General features: G+C 39.0%; 1 protein-coding gene across 1 annotated transcript; it reads right to left on the reverse strand.

Moving 5' to 3' along the window:
• Positions 1-1,187: 1,187 nt before the first annotated feature.
• Positions 1,188-15,045, reverse strand: igsf8 (immunoglobulin superfamily, member 8). Its single transcript, XM_086087732.1, has 8 exons — positions 14,877-15,045; positions 14,636-14,775; positions 11,526-11,906; positions 9,696-10,157; positions 6,167-6,345; positions 4,625-4,877; positions 4,123-4,566; positions 1,188-3,203 (listed from the first exon to the last, which is right to left on the reverse strand). The coding sequence occupies exons 2-8, from the start codon at positions 14,688-14,690 to the stop codon at positions 3,076-3,078; spliced, it is 1,902 nt and encodes a 633-aa protein (XP_085943858.1). The 5' UTR covers positions 14,691-14,775; positions 14,877-15,045; the 3' UTR covers positions 1,188-3,075.
• Positions 15,046-18,136: the final 3,091 nt, after the last annotated feature.

An 18,136-nucleotide genomic window follows, 5' to 3' on the forward strand; every position in this document is an offset into this window, starting at 1 on the left:
TCACAGGCTGCTTTTAACTACCGAAAAGCCTCGGGCAGGATGAGGAATCAACACAAGCAACATCATGGGTTGAACACTCAGAAAGGAGACGTCACAGCATGTGACAAATGCAGAGTGCTTTATTATTCATTACAGTAAAAGCGCCATGACAAGACGTTTTTAAAATGCATTCAGGGACAGAGCAGCAACACCACGCAAAGGTTTAGATGGGGTAACATTTTGGGGAGAAAATAAGTCTGCGTTTTACAAGATTTAAGGCAATTTTTTTGAGAAAAATCTTAATTTTGCTGGAGATGCAATTTCACCACATTTCATTGTCTTTAAAAAAATAACTATCAGATTAAAGGCATGTTTGTACTAGTAGTAAAGTTTTTTATTTTTATTATCAAGATTACATTTTTTAGGAGAGTCCTAACCTTACCTGACATTTAAAAAAAATACCAGTTTTAATAAATGACAGTTTTTTTCCCCCCAGATAACATTTTTTTAAAAACCTCAATTTTGGGAAGGAAAAAAAATGTATCCTTTTAACATTAAAGTCGAATTTTTCAAGAAAAAAAGGTTCCAAAACATTCCATTTCAAGATAAAAAGTCAGAATTTTACAAGACTAAAGTGGGATTTTGGAGAGGAAAAGAAGTTGTGATTTACAAGACTTCACAAAAAATATACTTTTTTTTTTATTAGCAAAAACAAACAAATCTATCTTACAATTAACATTAAACTAGGTATAAGAAAAAAAGTTTTAATGAAGTCACATTTTTCCATTTGACCAAATTTCATTTTCATTTTTGAGATTTTTTTTTTTTTTTTTTTAGATGTTACCAGATTTATTTTTTAAGAAAAAATCACAATCTAAAGAAGTGTAAAAAAAAAATCCTGTTGAAAAGGTCGTAATTTCCCCATATTACATGTTTTTTGTAGGAGAAGTCATAATTTTTCATAATTAGAATAAGATTTTTTTATGGTTGAAACAATATATTATGTTTTAAATCCATATTTATAATTTTACAAGGTGTAAGAAAAAAAAAGCCACATTGTACTTTTATAAAGCAAAAGTCCAATTTTTCTAGACTCAATAATCTCGGGATGCACAAGGCCCACCATTTGTTTTGTTTTTTCCTCTGGAACATTTTGCAACAGCAACTTTCAGCGTTGAACACCAATGAGTGAGACATGACAGCAAAAGTGACACATGACAGTTTTTTAATTTTATTTCTAAATAGCACCTTTTAAAGACGCATTCAGGGACAGTGGTCGAACACCATGCAAAGGACTCAGCAAAGGGTTTGATGCTTTAAACACATGGTGGGGATGTGACTGCACCGTTCTAAAGTGGGATTATCACTCACCATCCTGCCAGGCTGTGCGTGCTCACACATCTGTGCCAGTGGGGGTGGGGGTTCGGGGGGGGGGGGGGGGGGGGCTGTGAAAAATCAGCTTTGAGTGCTTGATCTGGAGCAAAGTGGCTCAGAATGCAGCATTTTTTTATTATTTTTTTCCCCAATGTTCGTGAGCAACATTTATAATCAGGCTTTAGGAAGGGACGGCAAAAAATATACAGCACAAGCAGAGAGGACCTCTTTTTTTGTTTGTTTTGCTAATGGAGGCTTACTTTCTTCCTTCATGTTTTCAAGCGTCGACAGAAGAGAGACTTTTGACACAAGTTTTTAGTGCAAGACAACACCCCCCCCCCCCCACACACACACACACACATAAACATTCAGGGAAATCACAGCACTGTTTGTCCGCCTCAGTCACATGAAGATACCCGGAAATTAACACACACACACACACAAAAAGGGAGAACATTTCAAGTAAGCACAAAGAAACATATTTCCTCAAATAGTGGCCTTTTATGCACGTCAGCTGCATTGAGAAAATAATGTGTATTATGAGAATTATTTACTACAGACTTGCTGAGTTCATGTTTTTAATTACGTACATTTTTCCCTGAAAGTATATTATGAGATTAAAGAAGTCATATTTTTTCCAAGGAAAAAAAAAAGGCATGACATTGGAAGAATAAAATACTTTTTTATAAAAAATAAAATAAATAAAAAGATTGAAAAAAATTTAAGTCATAAAAAGAATAGTCACACTTTTCCAAGAAAAAAAAGACAAACTTTGTTTTTAATGCATCGAATATTTTTTTTTAGACATTAGATGAACTCATTGACTGCCATTGATGGCTACAGATGCCAAATGTGCATAATTTGTAACCAGCAGGTTAGCAGTGTTAAATTCCATTTTCTTCAAGAAGAAAATTTGATTATTTTAATAGGAATTTAAAAGTCACTTTTACAAGTTAAATTCCACACTATCCTGTTTTCCTTGAAAAATCTGCCTTGTTTCCCGGAAGAAATAAAACTTGATGCCGTGCCTCAAATAATGGCTGTCATTAGTGTCAAAAAGACAAAAACCTTTTTTGTCAAACCAACAGAAGCTAGTCACTTCAAGTGCAAACTTCAAATGGAGCAAAGCATTTGTTTGCTATGAGGCAGACGTGTTCAAACTCCAGCTTTATTTTAGGCCTCCTCTCACATACACAGCTAACACTATTTGCAAATAAACAGCCACTACTTGAGCAAATACTGTACGCTAAGTGGTTTTGGTCCCATATTTTTGTTTTGTTTTTGTTATCCGAGTCCTTGACAAAGAATTTGAAGAATGAGCTTAATTGCAAACAATATTAAACACACTTTAGCTTAGTGCATTTAATGTAGCGCTTCCAAATCTACCAGTCAGCAACTAAATAAGCAACAAAAAGTCTCTTTGTTTCCATACCCGTTGCGTCAAGTCTGCAACTGCTCACGCGGCTTTTTAGAGAAACAGCATGTCGATGCAGAGCAACTATTTGAGTTCATGAGGAAAATCTAAATCTTGTCACCGAAGCATAAACAACAACTGATGGAGAACGGAGGAGGAGGAGCTTGGAACAGTGAGCGGCGCTGGTGACCTCGTTAACACGTTTGTAAAAAATAAAAAATAAAAATAAAAAAACATGTAGAAAAGGTTTGGCATCCACTTGGGCCAGCGCAAGGTCATCCCGGCGGCGGCTACGGCGAGTACGGCGGCTACCTCCGAACGCGCTGTTTGGCCAGACGCTTCATGAAGCAGCAGGTCACCGTGGCGATGATGACGATGCCCACCAGCAGGGCGGACGACACGCCGACCACCAGGGGGATGAGGAGGAGGTCAGCAACTAAAAAGAGTAGTTTTACTTTAGTTTTATTTGTGTTAATTCCATCTTAAACTTGTATTAGGGTCAATTTGGACATTTTCGCTAAGGGGTGTACTCACTTTTGTTGCCTACAGTTCAGATTATCAATGGTTTTGGTATGGCAATTTTTAAGGAGGCCGTAAATCGACAGTTACACAGTACAAGCTTTACAATGACTACTTTGTGGACTAATAAATTGCGATTTAGTGTTGTCTCATGAAAAGATATAATGAAACATTTCTTTATAGTGCTATGTAAATGTCAACCAAAAAGCCAACCTTAAACATTTCTTGACAATAATGTTATATGTGACCTCACTAGTCTAAACATAACATTCTGATTCATATTACATTTGTGGAATATGAGTTATGAAGCTAAATCCAGCCGGGGGCGGCCATTTTGCCAGTTGCTGTCAACTGAAGATGACATCACAGTTGCTCAGGCAAGGACCAATCACAGCTCACCGGTTTTCTCAAGCTGAGCTGTAATTGGTTGTTACCTGAGCAACTGTGATGTCATCTTCAGTCGACAGCAACTGGCAAAATGGCCGCCTTCTGATATTGATAAAAACGGCTGGATTTTGCTGCATAACTCATATTCCACTAACACAATATTAACCAAAATACTGTATTTAGACTAGTGGGGCTGGATAGAACATATTATTGTCAATATTTTTGGGGGAGGTTGACTGAAGTTAATAAAGATTTCGTGACGGTGCCACTCTATTAGTTTGGAAATCATTTGAATTGACATTTTTTCGTTTTAAATGAGCTACTTTAAATTAGGACTAACACTTCCCCGAGGTTTCAAAAGTATCTATCTAGAACTTTTAGATTCTGCAGAATGAAAGGTGCTACATAAATAAAGTTTGATTGATTGATCGAACGAGCGAGCGTCTTACCTCGGGCATACAAGTAAACCGTGACTGCATTGGACTCAGCCTTGACCCCAGAGTTGTACCAGCCTCCGTGCGGATCCTGCCCCCAGGACTCAGCGTGGCACGCGTACATGCCCTGATCTTCAACGGTGGCGGCGTGGACCCGCAGCCGGTAGCTAACGGCGGACAGCCGGTCCACGCTGACCTCGCTGCCGTTGACGTAGATGTCCACCACGCCGTCGTACGTGAGAGCGGCGACCAGTTTGGGTTCGGGTGGGACGGCCGGCTCCGGCGTGGGGCTTTTGGGCGAGCTGATCTGCGGCTCGGGGATGGGCCAACGCAGCCACTGCACCTGAGCTTGGGCGGGGCCCGTGGTTGTGATGGTGGCGGTGCAGAGGAGGGTGATGGTGCTGCCCCGTTTCAGGAGAGGCCCTCGGGCCAGCTGAGCCTCGGCTGAAACTACAACATCTACGGAAAAGAAGCATGTATTAAGCGAGGTGGTGTAGATGCGATTGCGGCGTCTCACCTTTGGTCTTGAGATTAACCGTGACGCCCTCGGACCTCTGCGTGAGTGTCGCCGGTGTAGAAGGAGCGGGGATCCTGCGTCCGGCGTACACGCTCACCACGCAGCGATAAACGCCAGAGTCCGATGGCCGGGCCGAGAACAACTTGAGGGAGTACCTGGCCTCCGCCACTTTCTCCATCGAGCCGCCGCTGGCTCGGCTGACATCGTCCCCCCAACTCACTACGCCGTCTGGGCTCATCCTGGCCACCTCCACCTGGTAAGACCATCAACAACAACTAAATTAGTGTTTGAATAGATGTACATAAGTTATCCCTTATTTACTCTTATAGTATAACAAAGCATGCGGATGAACTGTTGAACTTTGACTGTTGAAGCCTTCAGCGCAGAAGAAAGACACGTCTGTATAACTATCTGCACAATGACTCATATCCATGATGGTTGCTGCTGTGTCTTGCCCCTCCCTTTAGAGCAGCAACGGCTTTGTAACTAGTAACTACCCAATTAGAGCCGTATATAGAGAGAGTTTGGCCTACTCGGTTTCAGCAGATGACCAATCTGGAATTTAACAGTGCCAACCTGCTGGTTACAAATTATGCACATTTGGCATCTGTAGCCATCAATGGCAGACAATGAGTTCATCTAATGTCTATGTTTTGTGGATTCAGAAAAATATATATATATAAAAAAAAAAAAGACTGATCTCGTATTATTTTTCTCTAAACATACTACTATATTCCCATCTGTATACACTTTTTCTTGAAAAAAAAAAGTAGTCACATAATACTTTTTCCAAACAAGAAAAAAAAATGGCATTTGACATTGGCTGAAATTTTTTTTTTCACAGGGGGTACTTCACTGAAAAAAGGTTGAGAACCACTGCCTTAAGAGACACAGGAATGTCAGCCATTTTGGTTCAAAGCGGAGACATTTGGGCCATGTGCAGGGATACTTCAAGACAAACTTGTCAAGAGAGATTTTTTTAATATGTTATTTTTAATATAATATATATATTTTTTTAATACAATATTATTTTAATTCTGCCTCGGAAGCAAGTATTTTAGCAATATGAAATTTGGTAGGCCATGAGAAAACCATCCAATAAAAAGTCTTGAGCGCTTATAATGGTTTGAATCTGCAATTTTTGAGTCAATTTCACCATTTCCAGGGGTCCTTTTTGTTTGTTTGCTTCTAAATAAGAACTACTATACAGAACAATGAATTTAGTAGGGTGACACATCCCTAGAATTTAATACGTTATTTTGGTGAGTACACGCGTCAACGCAAGAACGACAAGCAACCGTTTTTGAATCATTCCAGTAATATAATGCAAAAACTAAATTTCAGTTGACACAAAACAGCTGCGACCCTTGTGAGGACAAGCGGTACAGAAAATGGATGGATGGATGGATGGACACAAAACAGTTACGTATGTTTCTGTTGTTTTTGCGAAGAGGAAGTAATCAAGTCTTCCGTAAATGCGAAAGGGAATACAACTATGACCCAGTTTCATTCATCACTTCCCTCATGAGATAAGAGTCTTACCTCCACGCCTCCGGAGCCAATTAACTCGCCACCCGCAGAGCCCCTCTTCATCCACTGGACCTGCAGGCCCGAGTTGACGTCGGAAGGCAGCCCGTTGACCTCGCAGGTCAGGAGGAGAGGCGAACCCACCTGCAGGGTCACCTCTCCTCGGGGCGATGACGTCACGCTCAGAGACTCGGCTGTAGGGCGAGAGAGGAGACGGCTTCAGCGCAGGCAGCATTAATGAGTGATGAGATGAAGGCCAAATCCCAATACTGCTCCTTACCCCTCATCTCGTCCCTGCCCCTAATGAATGTGCGTTCGCGCGGACAATGGAGTTTCCCAATTCTCTGTAAATGTGGGGGGGTTAAAGACGAGGACTGTAGGTCCATTTTCAAGAAGATAGATGCCGACGTCCCTAAATTCTCCCTTACGCCCCTGGGCAACACCGCGGAAGCAATGGCGGCACCAGGGAAAAACAAAACGCAGGAGACACATAAATGTAAGTATGCTAATATTTATTGAATGTCATAGTAATGATAGTGGTTTTATCAAATGTTCTATACTTTGGCAGAAATTGGCACAATTGTGTGTTTTTGTAAACGCTCGCTATTGTCTCGTCTGTTACGTCACAACCAGCACGCAGCTGCGGTACGTTCCCAATTCCGAGGGATGTTTTTTTTTGTCTTTGCCTCCACAAAGAAGTAGAAGGGAGAGAGGAGAGATCATCGAGACAAAGGGTGCAGGGTGAAGAGGAAGTAATGGGATTGGGCCGGAGTTTACGATAGTTAGCATACGGGCTAGCGCAGTTAGCTTGACTGTACTTGTCTGCCTCATTGCTTAGTTGTTCTCTTGCCTGCTCATCACAATGGAAACACTTTTTTCCTACATATTTTCTGTCATCTAAAATATTAAAACACTAAATTAACATACGGCAATGCCTTGAGACACGAGTTTAATTCATTCCGACCATGTTCCTAACTCAAAATTCTTGCATTGCAAATCATCATTTCCCATTGAAATGAATGGAAATGCCGTTAATCCATTTCAGCTTTCGTAAAAAATTAAATAAATAAAAAATCCACCTAGCAACACAAACATTTGTAGTTCAAAATTAAGTTTTGATTGAAAGTGGCTTGTTGTGACTATACATGCATCCTGGTAAACAGATATTCCGTGCTCACTATTCACTAATCACAATAGATTGCATTGTCTTTACAAACAAAAGGGGAAGGTGCTGAGCGAACACATGCAACATAACGCATGCATTGTTCCTGATTCTAATCCCATTCGGTAGAACTTATTAAGGAGGGTACAATTGTGTGTGTGTTTACAGCCACCATCGACTGAATGCTAACCTAGAAAATGGGCTGTTACGTTCCAAGAACACATACATTTTGCTTTGTTGCCTTTTAACTTCCTAGTACTTTAACTACAAAACTTGAAGAAAGAACAAATCCCAAGTGTCAATAAGTGCAAGGTGGATGAAAAGAATATTGAATCCTCTGGATCGGCGTGAGAGCTTTCAGGCGTAAAAAAAAGCGAGCCGGGCTGCGAGGCAACTGGCTGGCGGCCAGCTGGTATCGACCCACCACATTCGGCTGGCTCATCATCAACGAGAGAGAAAGAGCTGAGCTTGGAGCGTGTCAGGGGAATCACGCCGGCATTTCATGAGCCCCCTAAACTCGCCAGGTGGGCAACGAGCTGAAGGAGCAGCCAGAAAACCAATCAGCTGTCAACGGGTTTACAGCTTGCCTGCCAAAAAAAGTGGTAAGCAAAAACTAAATAAACAAACAAAAAAAAAAAAGAATCCAAGCACTCGGAAGTCTGGAAAGAGTCCAGTGTAGCCGCTAGCGCTACAAGCCCAGGCTGACTTATGCCAAAGATACAAATTGTGACTTGTTAGTAAAACACATTCCTTTTGCGCTTTTGGTGTCGTCAGAGCTGTCGGTACTCTTGTGAAAGCAACATTATTATTAAGTCAACACTATTAGCTCGCTATTGACTGTTGCTGGAGACTTTGAAACGTAAATATGGTAACAACATAGCATCCAAACAAGGTATTGATTCCTTTTTAGGCTCGAATATACCATGAGAGCAAGAAGTTTGGATGGACTGGTTTCATCGGGTTTACAAAAAAAAATGCCTTGAATATATTTCATAAAATATCCCCTCCCAAATTCTGACCCGACCACCTGAACATGCGCCTCAAACCCGAGAGCAGGAAAAGCTTTTGCAAGCCTGTGTGAACCGCGGCCTCCATTTCCCGTACGGAACTTGCACGAATGGCCCCCGGTGAGGTCTTTTGCTGCTCATGACCGTCAAGGTTTGAGGTTTTTGTGGCTTCGCAATTGCTCTTCCTTTGTATCCAGTCCAACCACGGCAGAATTTTATTGCAACCATTTCCAATTAACTCTAGAGCATACTCGGACCACCCAGTCTGGTAACAACGGTCAATAACAACTTCAAAGTCCCTTAACCAGTGCAGTGTTCAAATAAAAAACAACACTCTAAATTCATAGTGCTTTGAGGTGGCATTGTCCGTCCATCCATCCATTTACAAGCGCTTATCCGGGATCAGGTCGTGGGACCGCCGGACTTCCCTCTCCCCAGCCACTTCGTAGTGACTGAAATGGAACTGTGGCTCCTCTCCTTCAGAGCTGTTTTAATATTTTTTTTATTATTTGCAAATTCACCTATCCATGTTTTTTCACTCATTCCGGGTCCAATTTGCGGTTTTAATGCAACCTAAAAAAAAATGTAATGGCCACGCCCTTAAATGTTGTCATCATAATTAATCTCATGATTTAAACAGCTAACTCGCAATTCGTCGCCAATTATTTGTTTATTTTATATCTGTCCTAAATGTGCAATAAAATAAAAAAAAAATTCAAGTTTTTTTTATTCCTAAAACAAGCATGGTTGTAACTTAATTCAATGACATAGTAGCTTATAGTAATATACACAATTATTTGAAGTTAAAAAGATTACATTTAAACGGAGTGTAAAAGAGTGCGTTTTAGAGAGTGAGGTTAATTTTTGACAAATTTGTTTGTCACTAGGTGGCATTAGCATTTCATGTTGGATGTTGATGACACAAACTAAGAGCAAAATAACTGGAAAATGAAGGAACTTGTGGACTCCTGTCCATTTTGTTGATTGTTAGTGTTTCCCCTGTCTTCACAAATATATATAAAATTTATGCTTCTGGATATCATTTCAATGCCTTTTAAAACCTTAATTTTCACAAAATCCATTTAATGACTTTTCAAGTTTTTTAATGAAAACCCTGAGGTAAAGTTACAGAAAGTCTTCGCCACGTACGAACATGTGCACTTCTGCAGCATTTTTCCGGCTACAAATAATCTTAAAGCCCTTTAGTTTTAAGGATAATGTTGGTTTGAAATCATACTAATATGTTTGTAAAAGCTCTTAAATTGGGGCACATGTAAGTTAATGTAACACTGTATAAGCAATTAAAATAAAGTAAGTGGAGGCCATCCCCATTTGCTGAGAAGCACTTCCAGTGAAAGGATGTGATTGTACTCACAGAGTTGCTTAACAGTCAGGTTGCCCATGTCCAGCGTCCTGTGAGCAATCTTCTGCCATGAGCTGTCCGGGTCCCGAATCCACTGCGCGGCCTCACAGAAATAAGCCCCCGTGTCATTGGGTTGCAGCACCTTCATCTTCATGATGTACTGGTCCTGGCCGTCCTCTGCGTTGCGCTTCTCCAACGTGATGTCGCCGTCGTCGTAGCGCTTCTTGTAGGCGCGCCCGGGCACCACGCCCAGCAGCTTATCAATGGAGATGATCTCGCGGACGGTGCTGAGCTCCGGCGCCGTCCTGCCGCCCGAGCCCGCTTGGCCACCGCGCTTCCCGAAGGTGACGGACAGGTGGGTGAGCTGCTTCGAGCGGATGCTGGCCGAGCACGTCAGAGTTAATTCGGCACCCTCGGGGAGGGGCTGCCCGGTCAGGGAGCGGCTGTAGCTGACCTGGAGCGTGTCGGGGATCACTGGAAGTGGACAAATGGGGGACATTTTATTCATTAAGAATACAATATTTAGATGGTCTGTGAAGTGTCAGCGTGATCAGTAGCACGGTCTGGAGATTCGGGGTTTGTCTCCATTGTGCTACTTTGATTCTGAGCTGTAATACATAACATTCAGTGATGCAATCACTCCGGTGCAAAAAAATGTAACCAGTTTGGCTGCTGTTCAACAAGGACGATGATTTCATCTTGGTAGCAATGTGGACTTCCTGGTTTCAACTGCGCTATAGAGAAGCCACATCATGTCGAATTCAACGCGCCAAGAGATTTGTTCTCCACTTAACATTACAACCACAATAATGTGCCTGTTGTTAATAAACCAATACCTTTCTGAAAGTGTAAATCAAAACTGAAGGGTTTCAACTATGAAATTATTTCAGAGGGTAGACTCACTATCAGTTGGACATAATGAAGTAGCCAGCAGCATGCTAACATGCAGATATTGTGCGTCACCTGACTTCAGTCTCACCTTCTAGTATTAGTGTATTTTTATCTATTTATTTTCAATATTTGTTGAGTAATGCTTTTATATATTCACATCTTTTGTACACATTGTAAACATTTGTTTATTTTCATCTAATCTTTTAGTGTATTTTTTTAAAATATTCTTTCTACAATTTTCAATTTTGTCCAATATTTTTACATTTTATTTTCAAATGTTCCCTTCATATTTATGTATCATTATTATTATAATTATTAATAATAATATTTTTTAGACCTTTTATTTTTGTCTCATGTTTAGGTATTTTTAATCTAATTTTATTTTTTTCTTAATGTTTTCTCAAATTTGTGTGCATTTCATGCAATATGTAATATTTTTCTATTGTATGATATTTTTGTCTTAATATTTTGCAATTCCAATATTCTTGTAGTTTTCCTCTATTTGTGTATATTGCTCATAATGTGTATTTTTCCTCTCAGATTTGTGTTTTTACTCTAATATAAGTGTATTTTATCTTCTTCTACTTCTTTAGTGTTTGACATTATTTGTCTAATACGATTATTTTCTCCTCTAACATTTATGTATAACTAATCAAAATTTGTGTATATTTCATTTAATACTTAAATATTTTTGCATTTTCTTAATAATTCCTAACAGATATCCTTTTATTTTTCCTCTACTTGTGTAAATTGCCCTTTATGCATATGCAGTTTATCTCTTACGTTTTTACACTAATATTTATAATTTTTCATGTAATATTTTGAAGCTTTTATTTTGTTGCTCTAATCTTGATGTACTTTGCATCCAATCTTTTGAGTGACAGCTGTCCCTAATAAAGTATCTGGTGTCAATCACTATGAGCAAACGGGAGTGCTATTTCTCCATTTTACCTTTGACGACCACAGTGCCGCTGTAGGAGCCCTGGTAGGTGGTGTCGGTGCTCGGCGTGTAGCACTCGTATTTGCCCTGGTCGTCCGTGCGCAGCCTTTGCATCACCAGCCGCGCCCGGTCACCGGAGTCGCGGTCCACCCTCACCTCCCCGTTCCTCACCCGCGCTTGGTAGGGGACGTAAGGGAAGCCTTTGTCTTTGGTGGACACCACTCCCATCTGCCTGTCGCCCGCGTCGTCCCTGTACAGGAACCATTCGAAGTCCTGCGTGCTTGAGCCTTCGTAGCCGGAGACGGCGCAGGGCACGGAGAGGGAGAAGCCGGCCACGCGGTACAAGGGTCCAGCGGGGACGGTCACCTCGCGGGACGCTACGTACTGGAGCACTGTGAACGCAAGACAGAGGAGACAGAGAGGACTGTGAGGCTGTGAAGAACTCAGCAAACTGAACTGCCTGCACTTTCACACCTTATAAGTGTTATTTATTGTACAGTTGATATCTGTAAATGTTGTTAATACTGTATTTAGCATCTCAGAAGTAGTCTTTTGGCTTCTTCCATCTGTTAAAAAATTAATAAAATACTGCAAAACATAAAAGACATCAAAGAAGTTGCTACTGTGCTTTGAAATGGCTTACGTTTTTTTTTATCTCACACTTTTTCACCCGTTTTTTTTTGTATAATTGTGTATTATGTTTTAATTTATTTAAAAAGAAATTATATATTTTTGTATTTTTACTTTTATACTATTTGTGTATTTCTCCGCTAATATTTGTTTTTAGGGGGCTAATTTGGGAATAATTGTTTTGTACTTTTCTTTTTATATTTTGTATATTTCTCTCAAATTTACCCACTTAATATAATAGTTTTTTTTTAGCCAATGTTATTTTGTCTACTGTTCTAATAAAAAAACAAGTATTTGAGTACTTAAAAAAAAAACGTGTTTATTTGCTGTCCAATACATATATCACTATGCTTTTTTTAATTTTTATTCTTGTCTAATATGTTTGAAAATCGACTCGGCTGCATATTGAATCATGCGCTGTAATATCGTGATATATTGCCAAATCGATTTTTTTAACACCCCTAATTTTGTCTACTTTTATAAAATTAAAATTAAAAGTAAAGTATTTGAGTACTTTTTTAAATGTCTTTATTTGTTGTCTAATACGTATATATGTTTAAATATTCTTGTCTAATATGTTAGTATTTTTTTTATTATTTTTCTCATTTTTGTCAAGTATTTATTCATTTTTCTTAATATTTATGTGTTTATTTTTTTAATTGCTTTGGCTCTCATTCTAGATAGACCAAGTGTATCTAAACCTGCAACTCTCCCTGCCATAAATGTCTTTTGGCACCACGTCTCTCGTGATGACAGCCTTTTTTCCTTTTTTTCCCCCGACCACAACAATGATTGTTTCACATCGTTTAGAGGGACGCACATTTTTAACGTTGGCTCTCCGCCGGCGCCCTGGAGGGGATATTTGTCTTAATCTGTCATCAGTGGCAAAAGCGGAGGAATAAATTCACCATCACTGGATGCCAAATGCTACTTTTGACCTAACCTAAAATGGATTACAACCTGAACAAACCTGAAAGACTGGACGTGTGTGTGCAAGTGTGTGCGGTCTTACTACACACGCAGCAACTGTTGGGCGAGCCGCTGCGTCATGACGACACGCCCATGGATAATAACATAGAGGCTGACTGGGGAGGCTTAAGCGGATAGAGACCTAATTAACATGAAACTCAGGGATTGGGACTGATAGGGACGCCACAGTTTGCGACAATACTCAACACTGTCTGGATGGGCCAAGATGGGGGGCGAGGGGGCAGCTATGTTTTTATAAGGAGATAGCGTATAAACATCTCAATTTGGGTTGAAGACCATACTTTTTTCCAAAAGTCCATTTACACATTTTGTATTCCAAATGAGATTTTTCAGCATGCTGCTCCCACCAGTATCCATAAGGCGCTTAAATGCAGAGTCTTACGATTTCAGTGAGTTGTTGAACTTTGACCATTTTGGCAAGGAATGCCGAATTTCAAACAAATTCCACCTTTTTATAAATTAATAACAATAAATTGCCGTTTTTAATAGGTAAAACATTCATCTAATTTAGTAATTTACACAATTTTATCACCAAAAAAACACTGACATCCATTTCACTGACATACTATTTCAAGTTTTTATCTTGACTTCACGAACAACTCTTCTAACATTTTATCACTAAATATGTTTTCATTCTTGAAATATTAAAACTATCCCTAAACAATATAACATTCTGTAATCCAACTAAAAATACAACTTTAAAATTCTAAAGACTTTTTACTCAATTATAAAGCTAACGTACACATTCTCTCAAATAAATTAAAACGGACCTCGCAACATTGCAATTTTTTATCTCGAAATACTGCCACTTGAATCTCAATATTGAGACTTTTTTTTTTATCTTGAAACATGAACATTTGTTCTTTAAAAAGTTTATTGTTGCAATATTCCAACCTTGTATCTAATAAAATTCTAATTTATTTTGTAAATATTACAGATTAGTTATTTTACCAAAAAAAAACACACAATTCCATTCTCATTAATGTGACAATGTGACTTTTAAAGTCGAAGTCTAAAACAATTTTTCTCATAATACAATTTATTTCCAAAACAAACCAAAAACGTATTCCCATACAAGTATGTTGTCATTAACATTTCAAGCATTTAATAGGACCTTATAAGAATAAGCAACTATCTTTTTCACCGTGAACAAAAAATTGTAAATTCAATGAGCGCAGGAAGATCTTGGCCCAAATTCCCTGCCAAAAAAGAAGCACTTTCGTACTATGAGTCACAGATGTGGCTCAGATTTTAACTGAGCATGCTCTGGCCCTTGTTAAACGCATCCACCAAATTCGGCATAATTCCGCTCAATAATTGTTGCATAATCCACGCAACAAACACGCCAGTGCTTGGACAACAAGCATCCTTGTCATTAAGATGGCTGCATCATATGACAAGTGCATCATTACAGCGCCATGCAAACGCGCGTGTCCGATGAGTGGTGAGACGTGCACGCACATACACACTCAATAATCCATTTCGAAGTAGCGTAGCTCACCACAGTGCAGACAGACGAATAAAGTGCTTTTTATCCCAGTCATGGCGTTCTTCATGTTCCTCCGCGGATTATTCCCGTCTCGGGTGCTCCTTCGCCAGCGTCTCGTCGCCGCTCATCCCAGCGCGAAGCTCCCGAACCGCCTGTTGACCAAATAACAAAAAAAAAAAAAAAATGAATGACATAAATATATTGGCGCCTTCTGATTGGCACCGTTTTCATTGATTTTGACGAAGCCAATCACCTGGGTAACGCACCGACGTGTAGATGTGGCGAAATAAACACTCGTCCGAATTAAGTAGTCGAAATCCCAAAAAGTTAGCGTATGTTTCAGTTTTGATACGTGTGGTTTCGTCTCAAAGTGGTTCGCATCTTCAGTTGGACTGACGGAGGGGAGGAGCCAAAACAAGCTTCAAAGACGACAATCCGGAACCATTGGTTGGAGGAGTGATCATCCACGACCGCAGGGGGCGCCCTAAGGCTAAAATGGGACTCACATGAGCCACCGGAAGTAGTTCTACAATTTCCGCAGCAGATTCGTCCGTCCCCTCGCTTAACTTTCGATTTGTATTTTTTGTTTTTATCATATTACGGTCAATAATAAATACTTAATGTTTTATTATTTACGTGTTTCTAATTCATTGACACAAAATAGTCAATATTCCCGATACGTTTCATTCAGGTTCCATTGTAGGGTGTTTTTTCCCCTTTTCTTTCCTTTTTGAATTTATTTATTTTGAATTTATTTATTTATATTTGATTTACTTATACAGCGCCAAATCATAGCAGGTGTTCTCTCGGGGTACTTTAAACATGGAGCGAGCAGTCGTCAACAAAGATTCATTTAAAAATAAAAACAACTCAAGAGTAGCGGTACAACAAATTTTACTTTGTTATAGATGTAATTTTTTAGATTAAGAACGAATTAAAACTTGTTTTGCTCTAAGTACAATAGAAGCTTGTTTTTTTTTTTTTATGTATTTTTTGTATTTTATTCATGTTTTGTTTTTGTTTTTATAACATTTAGTTGTTGTTTTAAAAAGATGAATAGATTTATATGGATGATTTCCTAAAATGCTATTACAATGTTATGTTTTATTTGTGCTATACAATGCGCTTGATGTAAAACAGGTCCTCATTGCAACTGTGTCCATATGCTTACCACGAGAGGGCAGCAAAACACTAGTCATTCAAATAACCTAATCTAGACCCACAGAAATACTTACAGGCAACTGTTGGAGTAGCGTCCTTCTTATATCTTATAATCATATCTATGTTCATATATGCATTCAACATAAAAATGACATTTCACAACTGTAGGTGGACGTTCACCTAAGCCTTTATTAAAGAACACTTTTTTTTCACAATTTAAAATAGTTCTCAGGTGTCCTAATAACATATATGTGACAAGCCTTTGTCAAAATACCCCAAGAATTATATAATAATACTAATAATAATAGCTAGCCAGTTTGAGAGGAAGGCCCTTTCTAATGCAAGTGAGCCAACCCTCATCCCATCCTGGTAGGCCAATGGCGAGTATGGATTTTGTTACCATGACAACAAGTGAAAGTATACTTTAGCTAAACAAGTGACTGTAACATTTTAGCATTTTTTTTAGGGAGGAGTGTGCCATTTTCAACCAGCCACGCCCGAGGAAGAGCAACCAAATAGAGGCAGAAGACAAGACTGATGGGGTGTCAATCATTTGCCATGCATTTATGAGTATTTGGTCTTAAAACAGGATTCAGAAGCAGCACAGCTATGGCAATTATTTTCTTTTTTTTAATTGATTGTAAACAATATTCCAAGAAAGTAAAACTACAAACCAATAACATTTACTGTAATAAATAAATCATGCTACCATCGTAGCAGCCGTGGCTAACGTCAGCTTGTTTACAGTGAAGAATCCTCGCATTTGGATTGGGTTGGTTAACTCATTCACTGCCATTGACGGCTATAAACGTCAAAAATTAATTTGAACTATTTCTATTAGTTTAACATTTTTTCCTCTTGTGTTAACAAGAGCATGAAAACTTAGATTTTTTTAATTGTACATTTAGAACAGATATAACATTTGTGATTAATCGTGAGTTAACTAGTGAAGTTTTGCGATTAATTACGATAAAAAATCGCTTGTCGCCCTGAATTTTTAATAATCTTTTTCTTTAATGAATTTGTGGCAGTGAATGAATTAATAATTTGTGATGAATGAATAAATACATAAATGTGGGGGATAAGCAAGAGTATAAGTTTGTGGAAATTATGAAATTGACCAAATATTCGACACACTGCTTGACAGTGATGGTATTTTATTTCTTTCTTTATTTTTTAATCTTTCCAGCAAAAACTCCAAATTGTACTAATTTCGTGTTGTTTCCACTGTGGAGCTTCCACGGTACAGCGAATCAACCCAGGAACAGATCCTTTCCATTACAGCTTTTCATACAGAGCACCGAATGAGCGCACGCTTCATGTGTTCTCTCAAGGAGGATGTACGCCACCCGAGAATACCTCATTAGCGCTTTTGTCTTGTTCCCTTTCCGTTACGTTCCCAATCTCTGACGCTCTCGCTCTTCCTTCAAGCCTTCAAAGTTGAAGCTACATGGAAAAGTGGATGACTTCACTCAACGGAGTGAGCGAGGAAGTCATTAGGGTGTTCTCAGGTTGACGAGGCGGCTGGCGGAATATGCAGACTTCAGCACAGGGGATGTCGAGTCGAGTAACTTGTATGAACACGCCCCCCCCCCCCCCCAAAAAAAAACTTCAATAGGTTCATCTTTCCTACAGTCATTGCCTTTTGGGACAAACACTCTAAAAAAGGGATAAGATATACCAATTTTTAACACCCTAAACACAGGGCCATTGACATGCTAACTATTAGCATGTCAATGGCGTTTTGTGTTGTTTGTCAGCATTAAGCTAGCATGTGTGCGTATTTTATATTTTATAAATCATTGGTGCTTGATTTGAGTTGATTCTGTACTCTACGATCAACTTCTTCAGTGTCGAGTGTGCAGGTAGTCAAAAATAAAGCTTTAAAAGCTGCTAACTGCTGCACTGGAAATAGTTTATTGAGGGTGGTGCTCGCGGACCAAAACCATACGGAAGAATTGCAGGGTGGAAAGACCATATGGCCAATTTTATTCACTGTTAGAGTGACACTGAATATTAGTGCAGTTTTAATCTGTGGTTGTCTTTTATGGAGTGTTTCAGCACTTTCCTTTTACTGTCTTGATTTTACACCTTTTTATTTATTTATTTATTTATTTTTCTCTGCCCTAATTTTTGGGTTTGCTTTTAATTGTCTTAGTTTTGTTTAGTCTGCCCTGCAAAGTGTCCTTGGGTGTCATGAAAGGCGCTGATAAATGAACTCATTCACTGCTATTGGATGCTATAGACGTCAAAAATTCATTTGAACTATTTCTATTAGTTTAACTTTTTTTAAATTTCATTTCATTTTTTTATGAAAACCTAGAAAAAAACATTTTGTACATTTATAACAGA

Source organism: Leptonotus elevatus, chromosome 10 (assembly GCF_054856555.1).
Source record: "Leptonotus elevatus isolate MCC_2025b chromosome 10, RoL_Lele_1.0, whole genome shotgun sequence".
NCBI classification, from domain to species: Eukaryota; Metazoa; Chordata; class Actinopteri; order Syngnathiformes; family Syngnathidae; genus Leptonotus; species Leptonotus elevatus.

What these genes read in the sequence shown, in the direction of transcription:
- igsf8 (XM_086087732.1), bottom strand. Translation starts at nt 14,690, where the DNA reads ATGAAGAACGCCATGACTGGGATAAAAAGCACTTTATTCGTCTGTCTG. An exon ending in ATTCGTCTGTCTGCACTGTG is followed by an intron (nt 11,907 to 14,635) that starts GTGAGCTACGCT and finishes TTGCGTTCACAG; the next exon opens with TGCTCCAGTACGTAGCGTCC. An exon ending in GGTTAATCTCAAGACCAAAG is followed by an intron (nt 4,567 to 4,624) that starts GTGAGACGCCGC and finishes TCTTTTCCGTAG; the next exon opens with ATGTTGTAGTTTCAGCCGAG.